Source organism: Empidonax traillii, unplaced genomic scaffold (genome assembly GCF_003031625.1).
Source record: "Empidonax traillii isolate 1590-97213 ecotype Southwest subspecies unplaced genomic scaffold, ASM303162v1 scaffold931:size327931, whole genome shotgun sequence".
NCBI classification, from domain to species: Eukaryota; Metazoa; Chordata; class Aves; order Passeriformes; family Tyrannidae; genus Empidonax; species Empidonax traillii.
In genome coordinates, this window is record NW_020956124.1 from 151,791 (window position 1) to 176,757 (window position 24,967).

The following is a 24,967-nucleotide window of genomic DNA, read 5'->3' on the forward strand; positions in this document are numbered from 1 at the left end:
ACCTGCTGCCAGTCTCAGACTAGGACCAGCTGAGATCCTGCCCATCCAGGCTGAAGCTGTTCACTCAGGGCTCATGTCATAACCTGTCCTGCTGCCTCCCACACCTTTTGTGGTATGAGGGTGCCTGGGCAGCCCAGGATGGGAGATGGCACATTTCTTTCTGGTGGGGTTGCACAGGATTCTGCTCACTCCCACAGGGAAACAGGGATTTTTTGAGTGAATGAGCCCTCTGCTTTCCTTTTATGATTTGCACCATGGCCTTCTGCTGACCTTCCTGCACCTTCATTTTCTGTACTTTAAATTAAGCTCATGGGCCCTACCTGTCAAATAATGCCAAATAATCCCTTCAAACAAGCAGAATGTCCTGGAAAAGTGGGATTTTCTGGTTGTATTGCCATCCATTGTATAGATCCCTCATTGCAAGGGATTTGAAGAGCACCAAAACAATAAGAGAATTGAGAGCTCAGATTCTATTGAAATCCTCTGAAATTTTAGTTTAGCAGAGTAAAATGAGGTGGCAAAGCCCTTGGATATCCATAGACTGTGGCAAAGCCCTTAGATATCTATAGATTTTGGCAAAGTACAATACGCCAGTGTGGGAAGAGAAGCATTTAGAGTAGGTCTAAAAAACTTGAATTTTCATTTTTAAAAGTTTCAAGTGCGTTAGGCTGTGTATTTGTGGCAAACTGATACAAAGACAACAAGCAAAGGAAAACACAGGCTTGTTCAAGAATCACTCCCAAACACCAAAGATCCATGGATTAGGGAATAATCCTCACAAAGGAACATGTACATAAATTGATGTCACACTGACTGTCCCCATATGGTTACACGTGCAAGGTGAAACATTCATTTTGTCCTTTGTACCCTGCAATCAGATTTTTTGGAAAACAAACAAACAAACAAACAAAAAACAACACTCTGTTGTGGTTTTTTTCCAGAATTCTGCCTTATTCACTACTGTGCACTGGAAAGGGTTATCCACAGGGACCCTGCCTCCTTCCTTCACCGCTAAGATAAAAAGCAAAAGTCTTCCAGGAAAGCCAAGGTGGATTTGTGGCCAAGGAGCTACCTGTGGAGGTTGCTGGTGGTGCCAAACACCTTGGTATGAGATGATAAGACGATGTGATTTCTGGCTGCTGCTGCTCAGTGTTAACAGGGAGTGCTCAGACTGCGACTTCTGCTGGTCTGTGCTCTCCTTGCCCTGCCTGGACAAGGTTGCAGTTCTCCCATGTTGCTGATGGCACTGCAGGCACAACCCTCTCCTAATCCTAATAGCATAGGGGCATGCTTTAACTAAACTTGCCTGAAAACACACTGAAACAAAAGCAATACCCATGATTTTTGCTGAACTTCAGTTTTCTGACAGAACTGCACTGGGAAACAGTGACGCGTGTTTTATCAGGAGACCTCACGTATCAGCAACCATCAGCAGACTGGGAATGCATCATTGGAAAGCCACCTCCAGCTCCCAGCCTAAATCTTAGCAGAGCTCAGACACAGCTCATGCAACACGACCAGAGAGATTTAAAGCTGCCTGGCATCAATATATCCTGAGCTTGTAAATGACAAACTCTACCTGTGTCACACACACTTAAAATCAATGGCAAAGTTAATCTCCACTGCAGCTGGGTATTGATTTACCTGCATTGACTTAAATTCCAATACAGTAAATCGATAGAGCTCCCTGGCACTGACACAAAAACGCAGGGTAAAGGTGCTTCTGTCAGTGTAGCTTGTACCTAAGAGAAATAATTTCAGCAGGATTAATTTTTTTTCCCCCCAATTTCCCTTCGGATACAGCTGGACAGTCACAAGCAGGCAGGTTAGTTCCTTAAGGCATATAAGAGGCGACAGCAACACTGAAAGGAGGAAACCTCCAGGAGGGGCTGGAAAAGCAGAAGGCAGCACACAGTGCTGTGTCCTGCAAAGCTCAGCTGTCCCTGTTTGCAGATGCCCGAGTTATTGTGGGCATGTAAATTCTGCCAATGGAGTAAACGAAGCCACTTGCACCAGCAGTGTGAGGTTAAATTAAACCATCAGGAGACCTGGAGAGGACTGGATTCTGTGCCAGCTTGTAGTAGAAATTTCTTACTGAGTCTCAGGCAAGGAATATTAATAAGAAAATCAGAAGAGTGGATGCATACCAATGGCAGCGATGCATAGTAAGAGGCAGATTGTTTCCTAGCAACACAGGCTTTAGGCTGGTTAGTTTTGGTTAGCATTTTCTGACTAATAGCTGCAATTTGTGTCTGTACTGCTTCTCACTTGCCCACCTGTGCTGAAAGAGAGAGAAAAAGCAATAGAAAACATAGAGTAGGATCTGTGTGTGCCAGACTACATGCCTGAAGGTGAGATCTTCGCACATGAGGGACCTGCCAGTGGTCCGAAAACCAATGGGCTGAAAGTGCCTCTTCAGATACCCATTCTGCCATGTGTGAACTAGCTCAGACCTGGACCTTGTGCTTCAGGCAGCTGAGCCAGGGCACACCAGTTTCATCCCTACTATATTTTGGCTCTTCCCTTGTTCCTTGTCTCCATTCCATAGTTACACATGCTCCAGGAATACCCCATGGCTAACTCTGCTCTCAGTATCATCAGCAAGAGACCCTTGACATCACTGGTAAAAGGGCAGAGCCCTTTTACGTATTTATGGAGTTTGTCTGTGGCTTTATTTACACCATGTCCTCAGAGAATAGTGTAGGAAAACAGTTTTTCTGTGTGTATGTGTTCGTGTGTGTGTTACATATAGGTTTTGGCATACTGGGACCTGTGCTTGTCTAATGCAAGGTAAATAATTAATGATTGTATGTCTGCTAGAAATCTTTTCTGAAGGTGTTTGACAAATGTGTTGCACTGATAGGGTGCTACAAAAGCAATTCCTGATAAAAATCCCAACCATCCCTTTAGGCAGTGTCTGCGACCAATATGGTCTTGATATTGTGTCAGCTCAGGATGTGATCCAGGCTTTCCACACGTACACTTTGGGACAAGCTCTGCTTTCTCCATACAGACCTTGCTGACTTCTCCCCAGCCTGTCAGTACTTCCAGAGTTCAGCCTCTCTCATCCTCCTGGAGAGCTACATGTATTTTAAGTCCCGTTTCCTTTCTGCAAGAGGAAAGAATTTGAGAGATACTTTATAGTGCACATAAGTTTTCACGTTGTCCTTGACTCCTCTGTGCTGCTGGAGAGGAAAAAATCACCCAGTTTACTCAAAAGCTGTGGAACAGTTGCTGTAACACAGGGCAGCAGAGTCAGGAAGATCAGTTGTTGCACCCCAAGTGGGCTTGCAGTCCCGTGTCCTCCAGTGATCTGCCTGTAGCTCCAAGTATTTAAAGCCGAAGTCCAGTGCTTTAGCACAATCCATGACACCTCTGGAGGGGGTGGCACCAGCTCCTCTGTCTCATTTCTTCCCTCATAGTTTGTGATCTCCACAGTCTGCCCCTTCCCAAGAGCAAAGCTGTAGAATAAATCTGACTAGGCATCAGAAAAATCACACAGGAGAATGAGTCTGAGAAGAGCCCAGCCATGTGAAAAGCTCATGCCAATCCCTGCACTTTACTAGGACAAAAGCAGCAAATCCATAAGTCATGAAGCCATTGGAAATGAGGCTTCATTAAGTGCATGAGACTGGCGGTTTATGTCCTGCTTTCAGTTTTTATCTACCACAAAAAAAAGTCTGGGCAAGAGGAAGGCAAGGAGTTTTTTGATGCATAAAAGAAAGCAAGGCCTGATTAACTGGAGAGGGAAAAGAGATTTCATTTATTTGGGTTATTTAAAACTCAGCAGTCTTTGTTAACAGCTGCTCAACTTGAACAAGCAACCTCTCTCTGAAGGAGTCTCACTGCTCATCCTTCACAGCAGAGTTGGGAAAGTGCCCATCCTCATCCATGAGTCATCCAGACAGGCCTCCAGCAAAGGCTGCTCTGGCTAACATGGAACTGTAAGCCCCAAATTCTCTACTTTTCTGGCTTAAACTGCAAGTGGATGGGAAAAGGGTGGGAGGGATTACAGAACTATTTATTTCCCTTTCTGCTTAGGTTTAGGAAGGCTGTAGAAGACAAATAATCTGCGGGAAGGTACTCAAAGTGACTAAAAAACAAGACCCCAAAACAAAGCAATTTGCTTTAAAGCCTTGACCTACTTTTTCCAAGCTCACCAACATGAATATCTGCCATCTTATACTTTGCATGGATCCTTGATAGGGGATGCTGCAAAGCTGGGAAGGCTTGCACACTCCTAGAAGGCTGTGAGAGTATAAGGCACCATAAATTCAGGGATGTTGACTGTGACAAGGTACATCCTAAAATCATGGGACTTCCTTTTCCATGGCAAAGTTAAGAGCAGAGCAGTACCAGACCTGCTCAGAAAGGATGTTGCAAATGCACAAATAATGGAATTTCAAGGTGACATTGAATGATGTTGTTACTATTTCACAGCGTTTTGTTTGATTTTGTACCTATAATAAATCCTGAAGGTAAGCCTTTTATTGTGTCCGTCTGTCACATGAGTAAATGTAATGAATGCACAATTAGATTAATTAATGAGTAAGGTGATACAGCATAGGAATGCTCCTCTTCATCGTAGAATGCATCCCATGAAAGCAGTGAGAGTTCCTACTAGCTTTGACACTGTAGAGGAGGAAAACAGACATGTGATTCTAAAACAAGGATGAGGCTCTTCCAGCTCAACCCACCTAATCTATCCCACCAGGACCCATGGTTTATAAGTACTCTCCACCTCAGGGGCAGGAGGATGACCCAACAAAACCTCTCTGCCTATCTCCTGACCAGAATGATTCGCTGTTCCTCTGCACCCCAGGGAATTCCTGCAGGTTTGGCTCATTTCTTCACTTTTCGCTTCCATTATGACTGTAAGTTCTTCAAGCGGATCCTGCCTTTTTGCTATGTGGTTGAACAGCACTCAGAGGAATAACCTCTGGGCACGGGAACAGGCCAGGGAAAATCCAAAAAAGGTAGTTTGGGAAAATCCAGAGCTGAAAATCCAGCATATGCCTTTCTGCAAAGGGTAGGCCCAAGGAAGAGATTGGTGCTGAAGATGTGTCTGCTGAAGTCGGCCTAAAACTGCTTCCTGGTGGAGTGGGAATTGTCCTGTGTGAACTACCACAAAGCAGTGTACCTTCTGCAGCAGCTCTTCTGTGAACTCTTCAAGAATTCCCCTCTTTCTTCCAAAGAAGTGAGAAGTCCCTGCAGCCGGACTGATAAACATCTGAGTGTGGAGAGATTTTACAGCACAAACTGCCTGATTGCACAACCCTCCTGAGGATCAGGAGGTAGGATCAGTTGATGTAATGTGTCCCAACTGCCTGGGCTCCAGGTCTGTCCCCGAACAAGAAGTGCATCAGTCCCCATAAAAACAGCTTTCTTAAGAGGTGGCAGCTGTTCTTTTAGAGGCAGCACTCTGGGTGCAGGTCATTAAACCCAAAGCACCACACAGTAAAACACACTGGGTGCCTGAAATACCTCTGAAGACCTGATGCTGTCACTGAGGAAGAAAAGTGCACCTGTCTGTTCGTCAGCCAAGCAGCTCCCTCCTCTGCACCCCTGGCCTTTCCTGGCTTCCTCTGCAAAGGTGGAAGGGAATTTCAGTGTATCTATTCAGTCATCAGCTCATGAGCTGCCAACAGCAATGTTAATTTTCCCCTGCTGTAATAGGCTGTTTAGGGCCCCAGCCAATGACCAGGGAAGGTGCTGGAAAGAGTCCCACTGATTTCAATGGCTGTCCAACAACACACAATATATGCTGAAAATTAATCACAGATCCTCCAAATTTGCTTCTCACAGGCCACAGGACTGTCCTCTGTTGCTCATAATTATCATTATTATTGTCATTACTGGATTTGAATTAATACTCGTGAGTGCAGATGGACAGAGATTTTTAACCAGGATTTTCTCAGAACATAAAACGAAGGATAATGGTTCCAGATGCCATTCTTTTCCTTTGCATCTCCACAGCTGCTGATCAGCTATGATGTCCACAGCAAAAACTGAATTTCTATAAATGAATCGTAAAATTCTTTACATACTGCAACAAGAAAATAAAAACCTTAGGCTGAACAATAGAGAATGCCAATGGAATATTAACAAGTTAACTAAAGACAAGGATCATTAACACTTAAAAAAAATATGACTGCTCTGTAGTTTAAAGAAATACTGTAATTTCATCTTTTAGCTTTATAGATAACGGTGGGATTGTGGGAAATGAAACAGTTCTGTCAGCTCTGCATGTATCCCATTAACACTATTTTTAATAAAAGGAGCTCAAAATCTATCACCACTCTGATCTCAGCTCAGTAAAGCTAATCTTAGTGTTGGTTTTGACATGGACATTTAGCTGTGATTAATCAACTTCTGCAAAAATCAATTAAGTTGACATGATACTGACTAGGATTGGTTAGCATAGACAAGGAAGAGCTGTGTGCTAACTACTCCATCCTATTACACTCACCTCAAAGCAGACAACTAATAAACGTGGTTATCCTCAGAACACCCTTGGGAGGAAGGGGAAGAGCTACTCTTGTTTGTTTGTCGATTTGGGTTTTTTCAGACAAAGACCTCAAGAACCAGTAAAATTAAATGGCTCCCTCAAGCTGACATAGTAAATCTCTGACAGTGCACAGAATGGACTTCTTGCTTCCAGGTGGTACCCTTGTGCCTAAATCTGTTCTTTGCCTAAAATGAAAATATTTTTCACTAAGTAATCTGATGCTGATCACAGCCTGTTTTGGCAGTCGGTTCTTCTTAAACTGCTGGTTTAAACACCATTTAGTTTTCATCAAATCATAGAACCAGTGAGATTGGGAGACCTTTAAGAACATAAAGTCCAACCCCAGCACTGCCGTGTTCACCACATTCCCCAGTGCCACATCCACATGCCTTTTGAACATGTCCAGGGTTGGTGATCCCACCACGTCCCTGGGCAGCCCGTCCCAATGCCTAACCAACCTTTCAGCAAAAGATTTTTTCCTAATATCTAATCTAAACTTTCCCTGGCACAAATTGAGGCCGTTCCCTCTCGTTGTTTTGTACTGACCTTGCCCTGCAGAGTATGAACTTCACGGCAGTGCTCAATGAACACAAGGTTTTCCACTCAGAGCACAAATGTGAATTTCAGGCATGTTTTACCATGAAGTTTGCTTGGAAAGCTCTGGGCTTGCCTCCTGGCACCCTTTGTAATTCATGCCACAACTTAGGTCTGCATTATTAACCATAACATTTTATATTTACAGAACCTCCTCCAGCCAAGGATCTCAGCACACTTCCTATCTATTATTAAAACCTTTCAACATGCCTGCAGAGTGAATTTGACACAATTTAGGAGATGGAAAAACTGGAACATCGAGAGGAAAAAGGCCAAAAATTTTAAAAAGAAGTTATTTTATTATTTTTTCTATTATTTTCCTTGGGAAAAAAAATAATTTGTACATATCTTAAAAAGTTCTCAGGCGTGACAAGTATAATAAAGTTGTTCAACCAACTATGACCATCATAGATGTGCCCAGAGATGACAGTGCCTGATACAGTCAACAGCAATTCCCCAAACAGGAATAAGAATATTACATATTTTTGTTTTATTAACACAGAGTGTACACGCAATTATCTGTGGCAGGTGCTTGTATTTACTCTACAGAAATTCACACAAATTTGATTTTCCTAATAGCCAATTTCCAACAAAGCCTTGTCAAAGGTGACTTGTGCTAGTTCTGTTCCAGCCATACAGTTATGTTTGCCGTGCTTAATTGGCCTTCAGTGGCTCCTTACTCCTGTCAAGGATAATCTGCAATTGGCTGAATGGGAGCTGAGAAGAAATGTACCAGGCTGACTTGGAGGAGGTTCCTATTTTTAGGACAACATTGGAGTCACTGGCAAATTCCATTGGGATCCTTCAGCATGGGTCAGCAGCTCATGCAGGGAGCACTGACCAACATCCCAGGTACAGGCTGGAAGTTTGGTTCTTTTGGGTTGTAAGAAAATCAGATTTTTCCTACTTTGTGACTCAAGTTTGTGATGTGGAGTGCAATAAAGCATGGTTTATTTTGAAGGCACTCCAAGGTTTTTCAAGAAAAGACAGAAAGAAAACTACCATTACTGACTTACAAGCAAAATCAGAGATTTTTAATATGCTTTGTGTCATCTAAAATATAAACCAATCTTGGGATATTCTCTAATAAGCACTCTGGTGTAAGTAAAAAAAAAAAAAAATCTGGCTTCAAATTTCCTGCAAACCTTTCGAGCTGCCAGCCAGATTAAAAGCTGCAGATAAATTGTAGCACTGCAATTCCATGCTGCAGCTATGCCACCTACAGGCACTGATACCAACTCTACAACAGGTTTGCCTGCCAAACCGCTGAGGGAAGACTTCACTTCCTGACCTTCGACCCATAAGAATATTTTGCTCAGCTTATTAAAAATTAACACAAGTATTTAACTAACTGAGCTGGCTTCTTCCCTATCACTTATGTACTGTGACTACGAAGCAACGGGGCTACCGAAAATATTATCAAGTGACTTTTGTACAGGTGGGACAAGTTACATGTTACAGCAAAGCCAGAAATAGCTACAGCCTCCACTAAAACCTAGCTTTGGGGGTGATATACAGACCTCCCAACACCATGTATTCCCGTGCCCAAAACAAGCGTTGCAATACGAATAATGGTGGTGTAATTACTCCAAGGGATTTAGACAGTCAGTTTGAAGAGATTCTTTATGTAAACAAACAAACAAAAAAAAGTCTCATTAATGTTTTTATGATGGCAAGCGGCGGGGAAGGAAGTTTTCCAACAGAGATGTCAGCACCTCCAGTAAGACTATGCAGTGTCACCCTGCTGTCTTGTGAAGGGGCTGTTTCCAAAGCCAAGGCAAAGTCAAGGACCACTTTCCAGGTCCCCTACCTTTCGGGCTCTCCTGCAGCTTTGCTGACAATCCAATCCTCTGGCTCTGTTCACATCCCCAGGCCTGAGATGATCACAGGCCATGGTATTGCAGCTGCCATCTCAAGTCTCCTTGGGGTTTAATTTCCTGAGAATTAAGTCAGAACACACAGAAGATAATTAAAAGATGTTCTCTCATCCCTCTTTCCTCACCCCAAGGGACATTATAGAGTATATGCTATTTACCAGCTGCAAAACAGTCTGTTGTTCAACATTTGGTTCCACTTTAAAGGCCTTTCAGTACTTAGAGAGGGCCTGTGAGAAAGACTGGGTCAAACATTTTATCAGAGCCTGTAGTGATAGGACAAGGGGTGATAGTTTGAAATGAGAAGAGAGTTGATTTCTATTAGATATAAGGAAGAATTTTTTACATTGAGAGTGGTAAAACAAAGGCACAGGTTGCCCATAGAGGTGGTGGGTGCCCTGTCCATGGAAACATTTAGGGGCAGGTTGGACAGGGCTCTGAGGAATCTGAGCCTGTCCCTGCCCACTGCAGGGAGGTTGGACTGGGTGATCTTTAAGGTCCCTTCCAACCCAAACTATTCTGTGACTCTATAAACAACTCAGCTGATGTTACTGCCCTTTTGTCTGTGATTTTCCTACATTCAGCTGGTTCAGACAGTGCCAGGGAGATCCATTTTGTATTCAAGCTTCTCAGGCTGCTGAGAAGTCTTGGTACCAAAGGACATTGGGTGAGCGCCACTGTGAGCTAACACTGGTCTGATAGAGGCTGCTCTGGTTTTTTGGACGGCTGAGAGAGAGATGTGCCATGGAATGGTGGGAAAGGGACAGCTCTTATGCTGGGAAGGTTTGTGCCACTGCTTTGTCAAGTGGGAAATCATACTAAGGGGTTTTAGCAGAGTACCTCGCTGAATCTGAGATGGATTTGATAATGGGGCAGTGTGGTGAGCTTGTTTGATGCATGTAGGTGCCTGAATATATGCAGGACCCGAGTCAGATTGGGGTTGGATGTTTTTCCTCCTCCTTGTGACTCAGAGGGACAGCTCTCATGAGGCGTGAAAGTTTACTTTCTTTGGTATCCTGAATCCAGGATATTGCTTCCACTTTTATTTAGCAGTGGGTTGTTTGCCACATCTCTCACCTCACTCAAGCTCAGTGCAGCCTGTGAGCTTCCTGCTAGCTAAGGACACTTCCCAAAAAGATCAGAAGGACTGAGACAGACAAGGGATTCCCACTACTCAACAAACACTACTTGCCTCCACAAACCTCGGCTAAGGCATTTCTTGCCTGCTTCCCTCAGGCTTTTTTACACCTGGAAGGAATGTTTACTGCTTTAGTGAAATAAGCAGAACTTCTCTGTGTCCATATAGATATGTCCACGGCATAACAACAACTGGAAAATAACTGTGAATGCACTTATCTGTGTAGGAGATGTTACCAGTGTGGCCACAAGCGCTTTTTAATGCACAAATTACATATACTGCTTTAGGTTCTAAATACCAGTGTATTGCCATAAATGGTGCAAATGGTATTCAGATTTGGGGGAAAGCATGGAAAAAATATTCTCGGTTTCTGTACTATGGACTCCTGTTCTGTTTTATCCTCCTGTGTTCAGTGTCCCTTCCCAGACTCCCCTCATCTTTTCTTTTGTCAAAAGCATCATTTTTATCATACCTTTCTTCTACAATACCTTTTTCCAGTCCCCACAGGTCTCTCGCTCTCATCTCTACCCTTTTTGTCTTATAAGTCCTCCATTTACAAATGAGGATGCAGAAAGGAGCTACAATTTGGACAAACTTCAAAGGTATTATTTCCAGCTTTATAAGGTTTGCCTTTATTGATACTGCCATCATCTCTATCCACTATCAGTAAGACAAGAGGGCATGATCTTAAACTCTGCCAGGGGAGGTTTAGGTTAGATGTTATGAAGAAATTCTTTTCAGAGAGGGTAATCAGGCGTTGGAATGGGCTTCCCAGGGAAGTGGTGGATTCTCTGTCCCTGGAGGTTTTTAAGATGAGACTGGATGTGGCACTTAGTGCCATAGTCTAGTAATGGTGGTGGTAGTGGATCAAGGATTGGACTTGATGATCTTCCAACCCAGCTGATTCTATGATTCTATGATCTCCCAAGCACAGACTGCTGGCATCTGAGCTCCAGCCTTTGGTCAGACTTCATCAAGCTCAATTACCCAAAGGAAGATTATTCTGTGACTAAAGGAAGCCAGGATCCATTCTGGGACACAAAATCGCTTTGTGACTCCGGGTAACTCATTTCACTTCTCTGTGATCTTAATTCGTTGCTTTAACTTTTGACATATCATACATAAAGGAGGAGGACAATCTTGAGAACAATGCAGTGAGATGGTCCAGCAGGGCATTTAGACTCCCTACGGAAATGAGATGCAAATGAGCACCCAAATCTGCACAAGTGCTGTCATCTGTACAGTGTGAGGCTGCAAACATTAGGTGACCTGCTCTCTGGTAACTTTGCAGTGCCCTTTGCAGGGATGCACAAAATCTGAGGAGCCTCCAGCATGACAGCTCTGGCCAGGATGTGTGAATGATGTTCTGGGCAAATGGTGCTGATGTCCCCAGGACTGACAATAGAAGTGTAGAAATAATTTCCTTTTTTTTTTTTTTTACCCCTCCCCTCCTGTGATACTGAGGATGAGTTTCTCCAATAGCAGTGCAACATTACGAGACACTGAGTTTTGTTTTCAGACACCAGTCCTGCCTTGTTAGATAATGCAAAACCAGTGTTTCAGCTCAGCCTGCAGCAGTGGATACAGAAATATTTCCATGATATAGAAAGGTTGGACATTAGGAGGAATTCCTTCACAAAACGAGTGATTAGAAATAGGAATACAATGGAGTCACCTTCCCTGCAGGTGTGGAGGAAAAACTCAGTGCCCTGGTCTGGTTCACAGGTTGGATTCGATGACCTCAGAAGTCTTTTCCCACCTAACTGATCCGATGATTCTGTGACCTACAACGTCTCCATGCGCTCCATTGCCTGCATTTAAATCACGAGAGGCGCCACGAAGATAGAACACACACGCCACAGGACGTGCATGAAACAGCTGCTGCTTTCTCCCCTTTAATCCCTACTTTCTATTTTAATGTCCCTATTTTCTGACCTCTCCGCCTCCACCTCTATTTTCCCCCTACTCTGGGTGTGCCGGGGTCAAAGAGCCCCTCACGGGCCGCCCGCCCCTCAGCGCCGCTTCCCGCCAAAACCCCCGCTCCTCCCCCCGGAGTCTGCCCCCCGTTGCTATGCGCGGTGACGCGCTCTCCTCGCTTTTCTCATTGGCTGTCCCGCCCGTGCCGGTGGGGCGGGGCGGCGCGGGATTGGCTGGGGGCGGGCGCGCGCGGTGCAGGTCGGGGCCGATGGCGGCCATCGGGGTCCACCTGGGAGCCACCTGTGCCTGCGCCGCCGTCTACAAAGTGAGGGGAAACGGGGCTGGGGGGGCGTTCGGGGGTTCCTGTCGGAGGGGTTGGAGGGGCCAGGATGCGGCGGTGGAACCCCGAGGGGCGGCTCACGGGTGTCTCTGTCTCTCCCCTCAGGATGGCCGCGCCGACGTGGTCGCCAACGACGCCGGGGACCGGGTCACCCCCGCGGTCGTGGCGTTCTCGGAGAGCGAGGAGGTGAGGCTGAGGGCAGGAGGGAGGGGGGCTCTGCCTGCTGCTCACTTTATTATTATTATTAGTTTGACTTTTTTTAATTTTTTTTTTTTTAAATTCAGGTGGTTGGCTTAGCCGCAAAGCAGAGTAGGATCAGAAATATTTCGAACACTGTAGTGAAAGTAAAGCAGATCCTCGGGCGGAGGTAAGAGAATGGGTGTGGAAGGAGGGGTGAGAAGTTTGGTTTTCTCCCTTAAAGCTGGTCGGTGAAACCTTTCAGCGCTAATGCTGGAGGCATTTTAATGTGTTGTGACAGTATTCAGTTTAACCTGGCGTTGACATGTAATCTCTGAAAAAATCATTCTGTTCTCATAGAGTCACGACGCTTTGGGTTGGAACGATCATTTTGTTCCAACCCCCTCTGCCTCTGGAGGCACGTGGAAGGCACACTTTCCATTAAACCAGGTTTATATTATTAATTTCTTAGCCTCCATCTCATTCCAGAAGCAAAGAAGCGTGTAGTATTTTAGAGTTACTGTGAAAATCAAATTGTGAAGTTTAGTAGCAAGTTGTACATATGCTTTTTCATATATACTAAAGTTTTTTAACTAAAATGTCTTGTTATTGGATTGTTTTCCTGTATGTAAAAGCCACTGTGGCTTTGTTGGCATGAAACTTTGTATTGTTTTTATTGCAATAGCGAAACACACTGTTGTGATTCCTCGGTTAGTGGAGCTGTAATGGTTTGCACTGGCAGTTACAGTGACTAGAACAAAACTTGGTTTGTTCTGGTTGGTTTTGGGTTAGATCTGACATCAGACACGTATCAGAACTTCTGAGTGATGACCCAGCTGTGTATTACAGCCCCTTCATGTTGTCCATTCTGATGTATTTCCCAGCATTTTTCACATTACAACTTTATTAAAATCTTTTATAGGGGTCGTTGGGGATAGCAGGTTAAAACAATGTGTTGGGTTTTGTTTTCCCCTTTCCCTAACTAGTAGGTATTTTTTCAATCATTAGTTATGAAAAGGAGATTGAAAGTCAGAGCTGTTGGTTTTATTTTCTTTCTACTGTATAAATGTATCTGTAGAGTGGAAACAGGAATTTTGGTGGAAGTATAGTTTGATATATTGGACATATTATAAGGAATATCAGCAAGGTGAATTTGTGCAATTACCATTAAGCAAATGATTTATCTTGTTATTTTGAATTTGTCTGGACAGTGCTGGTGACCCACAGGCAGAGAAATACATTGCAGAAAGCAAATGCACTGTGAGTATGATTTGGGATTTCTGCTGTTCCCAGGGTAACTTATATAACTTCATATTTTTGTCCTTGTTTGTGCCATTCGTGTCTATGTTCTATAGTGATCAGCTCTTTATGTGAAGTCCGTTTGCTGCTATGTTTCCGTTTTTATCCAGTAGATAACCATGTTCTGAGATCTGCCAGCATGATATGGTCCAGCAAAAAAATTCTTATCTATCTCTTGGCCATTCTCTAAAGGGATGAATCTTAATATATGTGGGTAGTTTTATTAGTGGTGATAGAAGGTGTTCAGATCACAGCACCTTATGATAAAAATACTTAACCACTTGATTTAAATGCAAATTTAATTTGAATAATGCTGTGCTTGTTACTAGAAAATTTTGCAAAAAAAAGGGAAAAGATCATTCCTGGAAAATACATTCGTAAAGAAGGAGCAAGTTTTTCTCTGGGTTTGACTGTTCATATTGATGTGCCTTTATAAATTGCTGGGCCTTTTCTTATGGGATATAACCACTTTTGTTCTAAACATTGCTTTTGTACTAAGGAAAACTTAATAGAAAAAGGAAATCTGGAGTCTTAAAGTCCTTGAATGTCACGGTTGTGTGTGTCAGATGATCCAGGTCTTTTTGTAATCTTTGATAAGCATCTTGGAAGCATTTATTTCCTTGTAAGAGAGTACTAATGCAGAGAACATTTACACAGTCCAGTTCTTTTTACTTTGAACAGAAACTAAATTAAACATTGGGGGCTTTTTATTAACCATACGGCATATTTAACAAAGGTGTGTTGGTTTTGCTTACAGATAATTGAGAAGAATGGAAAACTTCAGTATGAAATAAATAATAAACTTATTAACCCAGAAGATGTGGCAAAACTGATTTTCAGTAAAATGAAAGGTACGTAATAATTAAAATCATAACATTTTTAGCTTCTTAAGCTGTCCTCGTGTTTTTAAGATGCAGTATTTTGGTTTTTTATGCTTTTAATAACATGTTCTACCTGTGTTTATAAACAGAGACTGCTCAGTCTGCTTTGGGTTCAGATGTAAACGATGTTGTTGTCACTGTGCCATTTGATTTTGGAGAGAATCAGAAAAATGCCCTCGGGTAAGATTATTAAGATTTTTCTGTTACTCAGTGTGTCTAAAGACAGGCTGGAAGATCAGCAGTAGGAATTCTCCTGCTGGACTTCAGCTTGTGACTATCAAGATATTGGAATGTCATTTGAATGGGGAAAGTATTAAAGCAGGAGATGAAATCCTGGGTTTAGAAACTTTTCATGGAATTTACTGATGGAACCAAAAGGACATTCTGAATCATTTAGAGTGAAAGGGAATTTTGATATCATCAAGGACAGAACATCATTTCAGATCAGGATCTTCAGTGTCCTCTTTCAAACTGTGAAACAGTTTCTCACCCTCCTTAATTTCCCTTCACTTCATACTCACCAAACCACGTGGTGTTACATGACTTGCTGAGGACTCTTGTCAGAGTTCAGGTGTGGAAAATACACCACTGTGCTATTTGGAAAGTTTGGAATCACTTCTGCTGTTACAGTTCCTGTGTATGAAAACATAAGTATGCTTAAAGCTGAACATAATTGGCAGCGTCTACTCTTCTGCTTTCTGATATGTGGAAACCCTTATATTTAACTGTCATGAAATGCTTAAAACGCACCTAAAAGTTGGTCGTTCAACATGAGTGAGATGGGTATTTGCAGTATTTATAATGAAGCATTCTAATGCTCTGCTATAACAGTTTCAAAATAATCTTGAAGTGGAGGAAACAAGTTGCAGGGCAGTCCCAGGGTTACTGAAGCTTCAAGAAAACACATAAAGAAAGTGTTACAAGTGAGGCAAAGTAACTTCATTTTGAGGTACAGTGATTTTTTTAGCATATTACCAGTTGAAATACTGTATCAAGAATTTTTAACACCACACCTGAAGATAAGTTACCAAGTTTGATTGAGGGTGGGGGTTTTAACCTTGTAGTTGAAGGGAGATTTTGCAGTTTTCTAGAGGCTATGTAGATATACGAGAGTTTTCTCTGACAGTAAGTACACAGCAAATCCAAGTACCTCAAGAACAGAATAGCAACTGAACTTAGTACCTTCCTTTTCCAGTTACTTGACTTTGCTAATACCATGCTGTAACCAAGTTCTAGGTTCAGATGAAATGTTAATAGCGTGTGACTATAGTGAAACCATTAAAGGAAAATGAAATGCTGCTGTGCTTTATCGCAGGGAAGCAGCTGCAGCTGCTGGGTTTAATGTTATGAGATTAATCCATGAACCATCTGCAGCACTCCTTGCTTATGGAATTGGCCAGGATTCACCCACTGGGAAAAGGTAAAATCCTAATATTTTACTTCTTAAATTTAAGCTGCTGTACTCAAATCCCAAGGAATCTTAAATGAGGAGATGCTGTGTTGCCTTAGCAGTCAATACAAAATTAATGCTTTGAGGCTTGTTTTTCTTCTTTTTTCTCTCAATAGAACCAATAACCATTTAGAAGTTGTAATTCTGTAGTAGTTTAAATCCCTTTGGTTTGGTTTTTATATTTTTAGAATTGTCTTTGAAGATTTGTGCCCTGATTCGTGCTTTCTCTTTAATGAACTGATTGGCTTGAAGAAAAATGCAACCCTTTTTACCCTTCTCGCATACTTCTTGCCTGTAACCTTGAAAGTAATGTTAGTTCTCAGTTGTGTTGAAGGACAAACCTTGGCAACTCTTACCGTATGAAACAAATTAATTTTGTTCTCTAGGGAACGTTGTCAAGTAGTCAGGAGTGCTAAGGTGCATTAAACACAAACACCCCACATCAAATCCTCTTGACAAAACTGATTAAAACCTGCAGTACATTATTCGGTGGTAATCTTTATAGGCAGTGTGTCAAAATTAACATCTTTTTTGCTGGCTTATTCATGCTACTTTCCTTTTTTTTTTTTTTTTTAAACATGGCAGCAATGTGTTGGTTTATAAACTTGGTGGGACATCACTTTCTATCACAGTCATAGAAGTAAACAGCGGGATATATCGTGTGCTTGCTACAAACACTGATGACAGCATTGGTGGAGTTTGTTTCACAGAAGCTCTGGCACAACACTTAGCTTCTGAATTTCAGAGGTAAGTTCTGAATTCCAAGCACATTCCTGGGACAGGAACTTCATTATCTAGTGCTTGATTTCAGAAAAAAAAAAAAAAACCAAACCACAAAAAACTAGCAGACTGTGTTTGAGTGAAATGGCTCAAAGATATTAAAGGAACAGTCAGTTGTTGGGGGCTGAGGAGGAAGACTGGGAAATGCTTGGGTTTGTGTGGATGTTACCTGGAGCTGCTGTTGAACTATGAGGGCTGCTGTGAACTCTGTGTTTTGAGTGATGTGTGTGACTACAGGCTGCTGCCGAACTTTCAGTCAAGAGCTTTTTAGGTGTCAGGGAACTGACTGTGGTGTTGTTTGGTTTTCTTGGTGTGGAAGCCTGTGGAGGGGCTTGTGTCATCAGGCTGAAGTCTGTGTGGCACGTCATCCTGTGATGGACCAACACATAACTGCTAGCTCAGTAATCTTGAGGTGGTCAGTTGTATACTGTCACAAAGACTTTGTGGATAAAACTTACTATTTTGCTGACATGTCTAATGTTCACTGTTTTGTTTCTTCTTAATCTGCAGTTAAAAATCAGTAATTTGCAGACTTTTCTTGCTGTTCCTTGCAGCCATTTACAGAATTTGTTCGGCTGAGAAGTTGTGTAGAAAGACTTTAATCAGTGTGATAAACACTAATGCCTGAGTTCAGAGTGCCTCCTCACAGCGGTCTTTAGTTGAAATTGAAATAGGTACTTTTTTTTTGCGAGTTTTCAATTGTAGTTAATACTAAAATGTCTACAGAAAAAGAGTTTAATAGCTCTAAACTGTTTTTGCTTAGAGAAAGTTACTGTTTATCAGTCAAATTCCTGCCTTTCTAAGCTGGTATCTTCTGGGTGTTTTTCTTAATACAGGTCTTGTAAACATGATATTAGAGGAAACCCCAGAGCCATGATGAAGTTAATGAACAGCGCTGATATTGCAAAACACTCTTTATCGACCCTGGGAAGTGCAAACTGTTTTGTAGATTCATTGTATGATGGATTGGATTTTGATTGTAACGTGTCCAGGTAAGGCAAATCTTGAAGCTACTGCCTTTATGTAAAAACTGTTTTTGAAGTCTTCCTAGGTGATATTTAGGATGATCAACATGCTTTGATTTCGGGTGGCATTTATTTTAGAAGCAGAAGACAGCAGGTCAGCTTGCTTTGTTTCATATTGTTGGTTTTGTTATGCTACAGTCTGTATAGTTAGGGCAGTAGCACAATGTTGCCCTAATGGTTAGAAAATAAAGTGACAAAAGGTCCAAGGAGACTCCCTCTCTGGAGTGTGGTTGTTGATGAAAGGGGAATAGATACTGTAATGAAGCAAGGTGGCTGTTTGCCTCCCCCTTAGTGGTTTTGTTGTTGTATCTTCTCTAAAGAAAATAAGACTTTTGTACTCTTCATCTAAATGAGCTCCAGAATGATAAGAGTCATGGAAGTCTTGATGCTGCCTCAGTGACAGCTGGAGTAGAAAGGTGTTCTCTGTCTCTGTTTAAACTACTGTGTTCTGCTCTAAGTGTCTTCTCCCTTGGGATGATACTTACTGAGATGTTTAGCTCGCTTCAGTTTCTCTCTGTTGGGTAAGGATGCTAATCCTGTGGACTAGTGCTGCAGACTTTGACTGGCTGTGCTCTTACAGACTAAAACTTCCTCTTCAGGCTTGAAAGAGATGAAAACAAGCACAAGGTTGTTTTTTATTTTGCTTAACCTATGCCCTGTGTACAAACCAGGACACTGCTCGATTTGCTTTTGAAATTTAAAAATTGAGTCTTTGTGTCCACTTTAAGGGTGATGGAACAGTTCCAGGATGTTTGCTGCTTGATTTTTTTCACGTGTGAGTCAAGAGAGCAATGCTGGGTTTTGTTGAGACAACACTGTTTTTTCTCCAGAGTACACTGAAGAAGAATGAATGTGCATTCCATGTAGGTGTTAATGGTGGAATTAATCACAGATACTTTCACAACAACAGAATCACTTCAAGATTAATAGTTGGGAGATTATTTTTTAAATTCCTAGATACCAGGTATAGCTAGAGAACCAAAGAATATTCTAAAAATTACCATTTTTCCATTTCAGGTATTTGTCTCTAATAGATGAGACGACACTTCTTGAATGCTTGTTTTTGTGCTTTTTTCCTAGGGCCAGATTTGAACTTATCTGTTCTGCACTTTTTAGTAAATGTGTAGAAGCCATTAAAAACCTCTTGCAGCAAGTTGGATTTACAGCAGATGATATTAATAAGGTAATGAGAGAAGTCACTTGTCTGTAGTGTGCTTAGCTCCCCAAGAACAGTATTTATGGGGTCTGTTTTCCTTGCAGACTGCAATTATTTCATGATACATTTAAGCATTTTTACTGGGATCCAGCAAAGTCTGTCAAGATATTTAGAACTCATATATTTGCTTTGATTTCAGTTATTTGAAATTTAAGTATAAGAGTCAAATTCAATGGTGTGTTTTTACTGCTGCATATTGAATAAGTGGAGAGGACTGGTCTCCACGTTGTGTGTTTGTGTAACTCTTGGTAGACCTGAGGAGTTCTTTCCTTAAGTTTGATATATGGACTTGCTTCTGCCTTCACTGAGCCTTGGGTGGGGTTTGCTGAAACTTCTGAAGATGGCTGGTGCTTTTCATGACACTTGATGCTATTTCAGACTCTTAATTAATGTTTGCTGTGTCACATCTCAGTTTTCCTGGTGGATAATGAAGCATCCCAGGCCTGTGCTCAGAGAGAAGCTTTTGTTTTGTGGTGGCAATATTTTTTTAGGTGGGCTTTTAGGCTCTCAGTCCTCAGTGCTTTGAGGGGGGAAAACACTTTAAATGTAAAAACAAATGAACCTGATTTACAGCTCTTAAGTTATGTTTTACATGAGGAAAAGTAGGAATTAGCTTTGTTTCCAAATCTGGCTGATTTCAGCAAAGTCACTGTAGTAAGACTTGGACTTAGGGACAAAAGCTGAATTGCTCCTTCCTACAGGTGCATGATGGAAGGGTGAGTGGCAAGCAGCACAGGTTACAGCATGGGGAAATTTTAGATTCCAAGCAAGGAATTTGTAGTGTGAGGGAAATCAAATGCTGAAATACGGGCCCACAGACTCTGTGGAATGTGTATCTATGGAGATAATGTCCTGAGCAGGTTGTAACTCTGCCTGTTCTGACCGGGAGGTTGGACTAGATCGTCTCTGGAAGTCTCTTCCAACCTGATGCTATTTTTGTGATGAATTTCTCAATTTCTAAAAACGTTACCTTATCTAGCTGATTCTTGCTATAAGAAACACTTTTTCAAGACACCATATTTCCTTTAATTTCAAATGCAAAAGTATCAGAAGTCAAACAGAGATTACATCAGTTTTTGCTGTAACAACTACAGATGATAAAATATCCTGGAGCAATTTGTGGTTTTGCACTCCACGTTGTGACCTTTCTGTTTTATTTGACAGAAGAAAGGTTTGAAATAGTTATGTCATGTTTTCCAGGTAGTTCTGTGTGGTGGGTCTGCTCGAATCCCAAAGCTACAGCAGCTGATCAAAGACATCTTCCCAGCTGTGGAGTTACTGAATTCAATTCCTCCAGATGAAGTTATTCCCATTGGTGCTGCCATAGAGGCAGGAATTCTGCTAGGAAAGGAGAATACCTTGTTAGAAGAAGAAGCACTTATTGAGTGTTCTGCCAAAGATATTCTTCTAAAGGTAAGGCTAAAATTAGAATATTAGAAAATTTTACTGCTGCAGTGAATATATAGCACTAATGATTAATGTTAGAGAAACTGTATTTTTTAATTACTTCTACAGATTGCCTGTAGGTCAGTAGTATGTGGTAACCTGGATTTATGGACTGAAAAAATTACAGGAAAAACTGCTTGATTTTAAAGGGAGATAGATTGTGTCTTTTCTGTGTTGTAATAGCTGGACTTCTTATATATAGGAACGTCAATTGTTTTTTACTTGCTGTGATGGTAAATATGGCAGAGGAAATGAATGTTGGATTTCCTTTCTTGTGAAGCATTGTTGTGACAATTCCAGCTCAGTGAAGCACTTAGAGAAAGGCATGAACTCTTTTTTTTTTTTTCTTTTTAAAGGGAGTAGACGAGTCAGGGGCTGACAAATTCATGGTGCTATTTCCATCAGGGACACCACTGCCAGCTCGAAGACAGCACACTCTGCATGCCCCTGGAAACATTTCTTCTGTGTGCCTGGAACTGTATGAGTCGTTGGGGAAAGGTCCCATGAACGAAGAAGATAAATTTGCACAGGTGAGTATGTGCATATTCCATGGGCACTTTTAATAGCAGCCACTGGAAAAATCTGTTGGATCTGAAGAAAAAAAAATGGAAACTGATCTCACCTTTGCCAAAACTTGTTAAAAAATGTGCTTTCCTTGGAAGGCATCAGGGAAGGGGCAGATGAAATGGATAGAATATTTGAGAAAACAGTTATTCTACCTTAGTCCTGCCCAAATATCTTGAGGGGCAGAGGGAAAGGATGTTACCTAATAATTACAGAACTGATCCTAAGTAAAGGGAGATGCTCAGCTCTTACTGTAGGCTGTGGCAGTGGTAGGTCTCCAGCTGTCTGGGTGATAGATCCTGAAACAAAAGCACAGAAACAATAGTACAAATAGATAAAAATACATAAAGTTGCACTACAGCTAAAGGAAGTCCACTAAGGCATGCTTTGATTTGCAATTACCAGTACAAGTTGCTAAACAGAATGAATTGCACATCATAGCTGTTGTGTCACTTCCATTAAACTGTGCAGGAGTTTGGAGAACTTGATTATAGTTTAACTTCTTTTTTTTTTTTTTTTAACAGATTGTACTACAGGATTTAGATAAAAAGGAGGATGGCCTACATGATATACTAACTGTTCTCACTATGAAAAGGTACCCAAAGTATTTATTGCTCTGCTGTTTACCTTGCTGCATCACACTTGTGACAAGCAGTCTTTGCTCCTGGTACAGAATGTTTAATTTTGTATTGAGAAATTTCAGCATTTCATTGCTTACAGGGTTGTACAGTCCTGGCAGGGGCAAACTCTGTAGGAATGTGGTTTTTCTGCAGTACCTTCAGTGCTTTCATTGTTTGATTTCTAAAGAAATAAGGCTTAACACAATTGTATAGGTTATTTTTAGGAACTTTTGAACTGTTGATCAGGTTAGCTATGCCTGAGAGCAGTCAGGATCTCAAATTTCCTGTGGAAGGGGGTTGGGTAGTTCTGCCCACACTCTTGGGAAAAACTGAAGGATATTTTGTCTTTTTTATTTACAAAGGAATCAGTGAAGCATTGCAGCATTTACAGGGAAAACCTGAGGCTCTGTCCCTTCAGAGGCAGATTTAAGTAGAGAGACAGTGCCACAGGAAATCAGGACTGAAAAATCTACTTTTTACATGTTCATCTGGGGACTTCTTGTAGGAAAGTACGATGTTTGTATGAAAGTATGTTTTATGGCAGAATGGGGATGACAGGATATTGTAACTTCCTTAGGCCTTAATAGGAGTGCTTGGGCTCATTTGAAATAGTTAAATAGTTTATAAAGATATCAGAAGGTGGAATTCTAAGTAGTCAAGGCATGTTTGTCTTCTCAAGGCTGCTCTGAATTTCATATTATTTTCCTAAATTCTGTGTAGATGTTGCTGAAAAACTAAACCCCTATTTGTTATTTGAGTTCAAAATACTGAATTTTCTTACAATGGCTATCACATGTATTAACACCTGTTAATAGACCTCACCTAAAATACCTTGTTTGTCAGGCAGAGATTTGCACTTAGCACTGGTAAGAAAAGCATCGTGGGGATTATAGATCCAACTCTGTCATGCAGAAAAACGGCATTATTTTAAAGGAGGTTTAAGTAATGGGTGAAAAAGGGATAGAAAGTTCAGTGAAGCACATTTATTTCTATCTGAATATTTTGTGTGTTTATGTCTAGGTGAAGTGGGATTCAAATTTTTCTTAATTCTTGGATTTTCAAAATTTAAGATTTTCCTTGTTGAAGAATACCCTTGGAATTTAAAGACTACTTACACTTTTTAAAAAAAAAAAAAGTTGAGTTCTCATATTTTGATAAGATGTTCTTATCAATCTGTTGCTGTTACTCAGTTCTCACAATGAATATTTTGAATAATATTATGCATATTCTATTTACAAACCTGTACTAAATAAACTCAACTGCAGTATTTAAACATGTTCCTGAGCCTGTTTCAGCATATGTGGAGACGATAGATGCTATAAGGGCAAAAAATGCATGTCTAAACACTCACTAAACCAAACTTAATTTCCTAAACCACTTTCATCTGTGGTGAAGCATTTTCTTCCTTTCACTGGTATTAAGACTGTTGTTTATCCTCTCTGGAACGTGCAGTAGCATCCTGAGTGTTGTGTTGACTCTTAAACTTACCCCTCTTTTTTCATCTAGGGATGGCTCCTTGCACGTTACCTGCACGGATCAAGATACCGGGAAGTGTGAAATCATCACTGTTGAAGTGGCATCGTAGCCTGTTGTGAAAAGCAACATTTTTCTGAGTTGATTTCTGTCTCTTACTGCCTTTTCTGCCAAAGCAGTGACTCTCTGGGATGTCTTCGGTTCTTAGAGGACTGTAATACACTCAAGTAACACATTAATTTGCCACCAAGTCTGTTTGGAGTGGAAAGCATGGTGCAAAATGTTAATCAAGACATGCAGACAGCAGATCATTGAATAATCAGCACTTGATTTAAAAAATGCAAAGCACAAATGCTTGTGCCTGTGGTTCAGCAACAGGCATATTACATACACAATCTGAAGATTTCTCCTTTCAGGTACTTTGCAGGTCCTGTACCTATTCAGCCAGTATTCCTCTGGCTTCAACAGCATAGCTTTGAACCAGCAAGACTGATGAAAATCCACTCTCTGGTAACTGCACCAAATTGTAAATGAAATTCTGTGAAGTCTTGATGTTGCCCAAAACCATGAAGGTGGTGCCTATTCATGCTGGCCTATTGAGCTGTTTTGTGTTGTTTGTGGGTTTGGGTTTTTTTTTCCGGAGTAACTGTAAAATGGTTTTGCGGTATTACCTGAAAGATATGTTCAAAAGTTAAATGTGCTTATTTATGTGTTATTAAAGTCCTTTTTTTTTTTTTTTATGTAGATCTGGCATTCTCCATTCTGTGTGGCACTGTTCCAACCTGTATGCCATGTATCTGGGTATAAGCTGCAGGATTTTTCAGTAAGGAGATGGAGCAGGCAAGTGTAGTTACGGGATTTGAGGATCTCATCCTAATGTGCAGTTAAGGGGCAACAGTTCAAGATGACAACCAGGTGCTTTAAAATACTAAAAATGTCACAAAGACCCTCAAAATCAGATAGAAACTAGAGCAGGGCTGCCTGTCTGGATTTGAAGAGACCTGTGTTCAATTACCTGTTTTAATACAGGGTTCTCAAATTGTCTTATATTTCAATATTCTTCCTATCTCACAAAAGCAGTAGATACTGTATAGCATAGCAGCCTGTAAAAAAAGGAAAAAATTAGGCTTGCCTTATCCCCCGGCTGTGGAAAATGAGTAAATAGTTCATAGGAGCATAAAATATCTTGAGTTCAAAGGGATCCACAAGGATCATCAGTCCAACTCCTGGCTCTGCACAGAGTAACCTCAAAACTCACTCCATATGTCTGAAAGTGTTGTCTAAACATTCTCTGAACTCAGACAGGCTTCGTGCTGTGACCATCTCCCTGAGGAGCCTGGCACTACCCAACCACTGTCTGGGTGCAGAAGCTTGTACTAATATCCCCTTCCTCACCTGGCTAGCGCTGCTTTGCCTGATCCCCCCAGGACAGGGTTGGCCCTCCTGGCTGCCAGGGCACTGCTGCCTCATACTCAACTTGCCATCAACCAGGACCCCCAGGTCCCTTTCCACGCCCCTGCTTTCCAGTATCTCATTCCCCAGTCTGTCCATACATCTGGGATTGCCCTATCTGAGGTCCAGAATCGAGAACCTTCTCTTGTTGAACTCCATATGGTTGGCAATATGCCGTGTCTCTCTCCTCCTAGTTTAGTATCGCTACCCAAC

At 41.6% G+C, this 24,967-nt stretch overlaps 1 protein-coding gene across 1 annotated transcript; it reads left to right on the forward strand.

Annotated features, from left to right (window-relative positions):
- The first annotated feature begins 12,263 nt into the window (after positions 1–12,263).
- On the forward strand, positions 12,264–24,035 carry HSPA14 (heat shock protein family A (Hsp70) member 14). Its single transcript, XM_027903077.1, has 15 exons — positions 12,264–12,356; positions 12,477–12,557; positions 12,656–12,738; positions 13,760–13,808; positions 14,605–14,698; positions 14,818–14,908; positions 16,044–16,148; positions 16,764–16,925; positions 17,795–17,950; positions 19,064–19,166; positions 20,400–20,612; positions 21,002–21,175; positions 21,734–21,804; positions 23,336–23,749; positions 23,791–24,035. The coding sequence occupies exons 1-14, from the start codon at positions 12,300–12,302 to the stop codon at positions 23,412–23,414; spliced, it is 1,518 nt and encodes a 505-aa protein (XP_027758878.1). The 5' UTR covers positions 12,264–12,299; the 3' UTR covers positions 23,415–23,749; positions 23,791–24,035.
- The last annotated feature ends 932 nt before the right edge of the window (positions 24,036–24,967 follow it).

Excerpts from the sequence above, each read along its gene's own strand:
- HSPA14 (XM_027903077.1), top strand. The coding sequence starts at position 12,300 with ATGGCGGCCATCGGGGTCCACCTGGGAGCCACCTGTGCCTGCGCCGCC. Across the intron at positions 13,809-14,604 it reads TTGCAGAAAGCAAATGCACT|ATAATTGAGAAGAATGGAAA; the intron begins GTGAGTATGATT and ends TTTTGCTTACAG. Across the intron at positions 16,926-17,794 it reads TTAGCTTCTGAATTTCAGAG|GTCTTGTAAACATGATATTA; the intron begins GTAAGTTCTGAA and ends TTCTTAATACAG.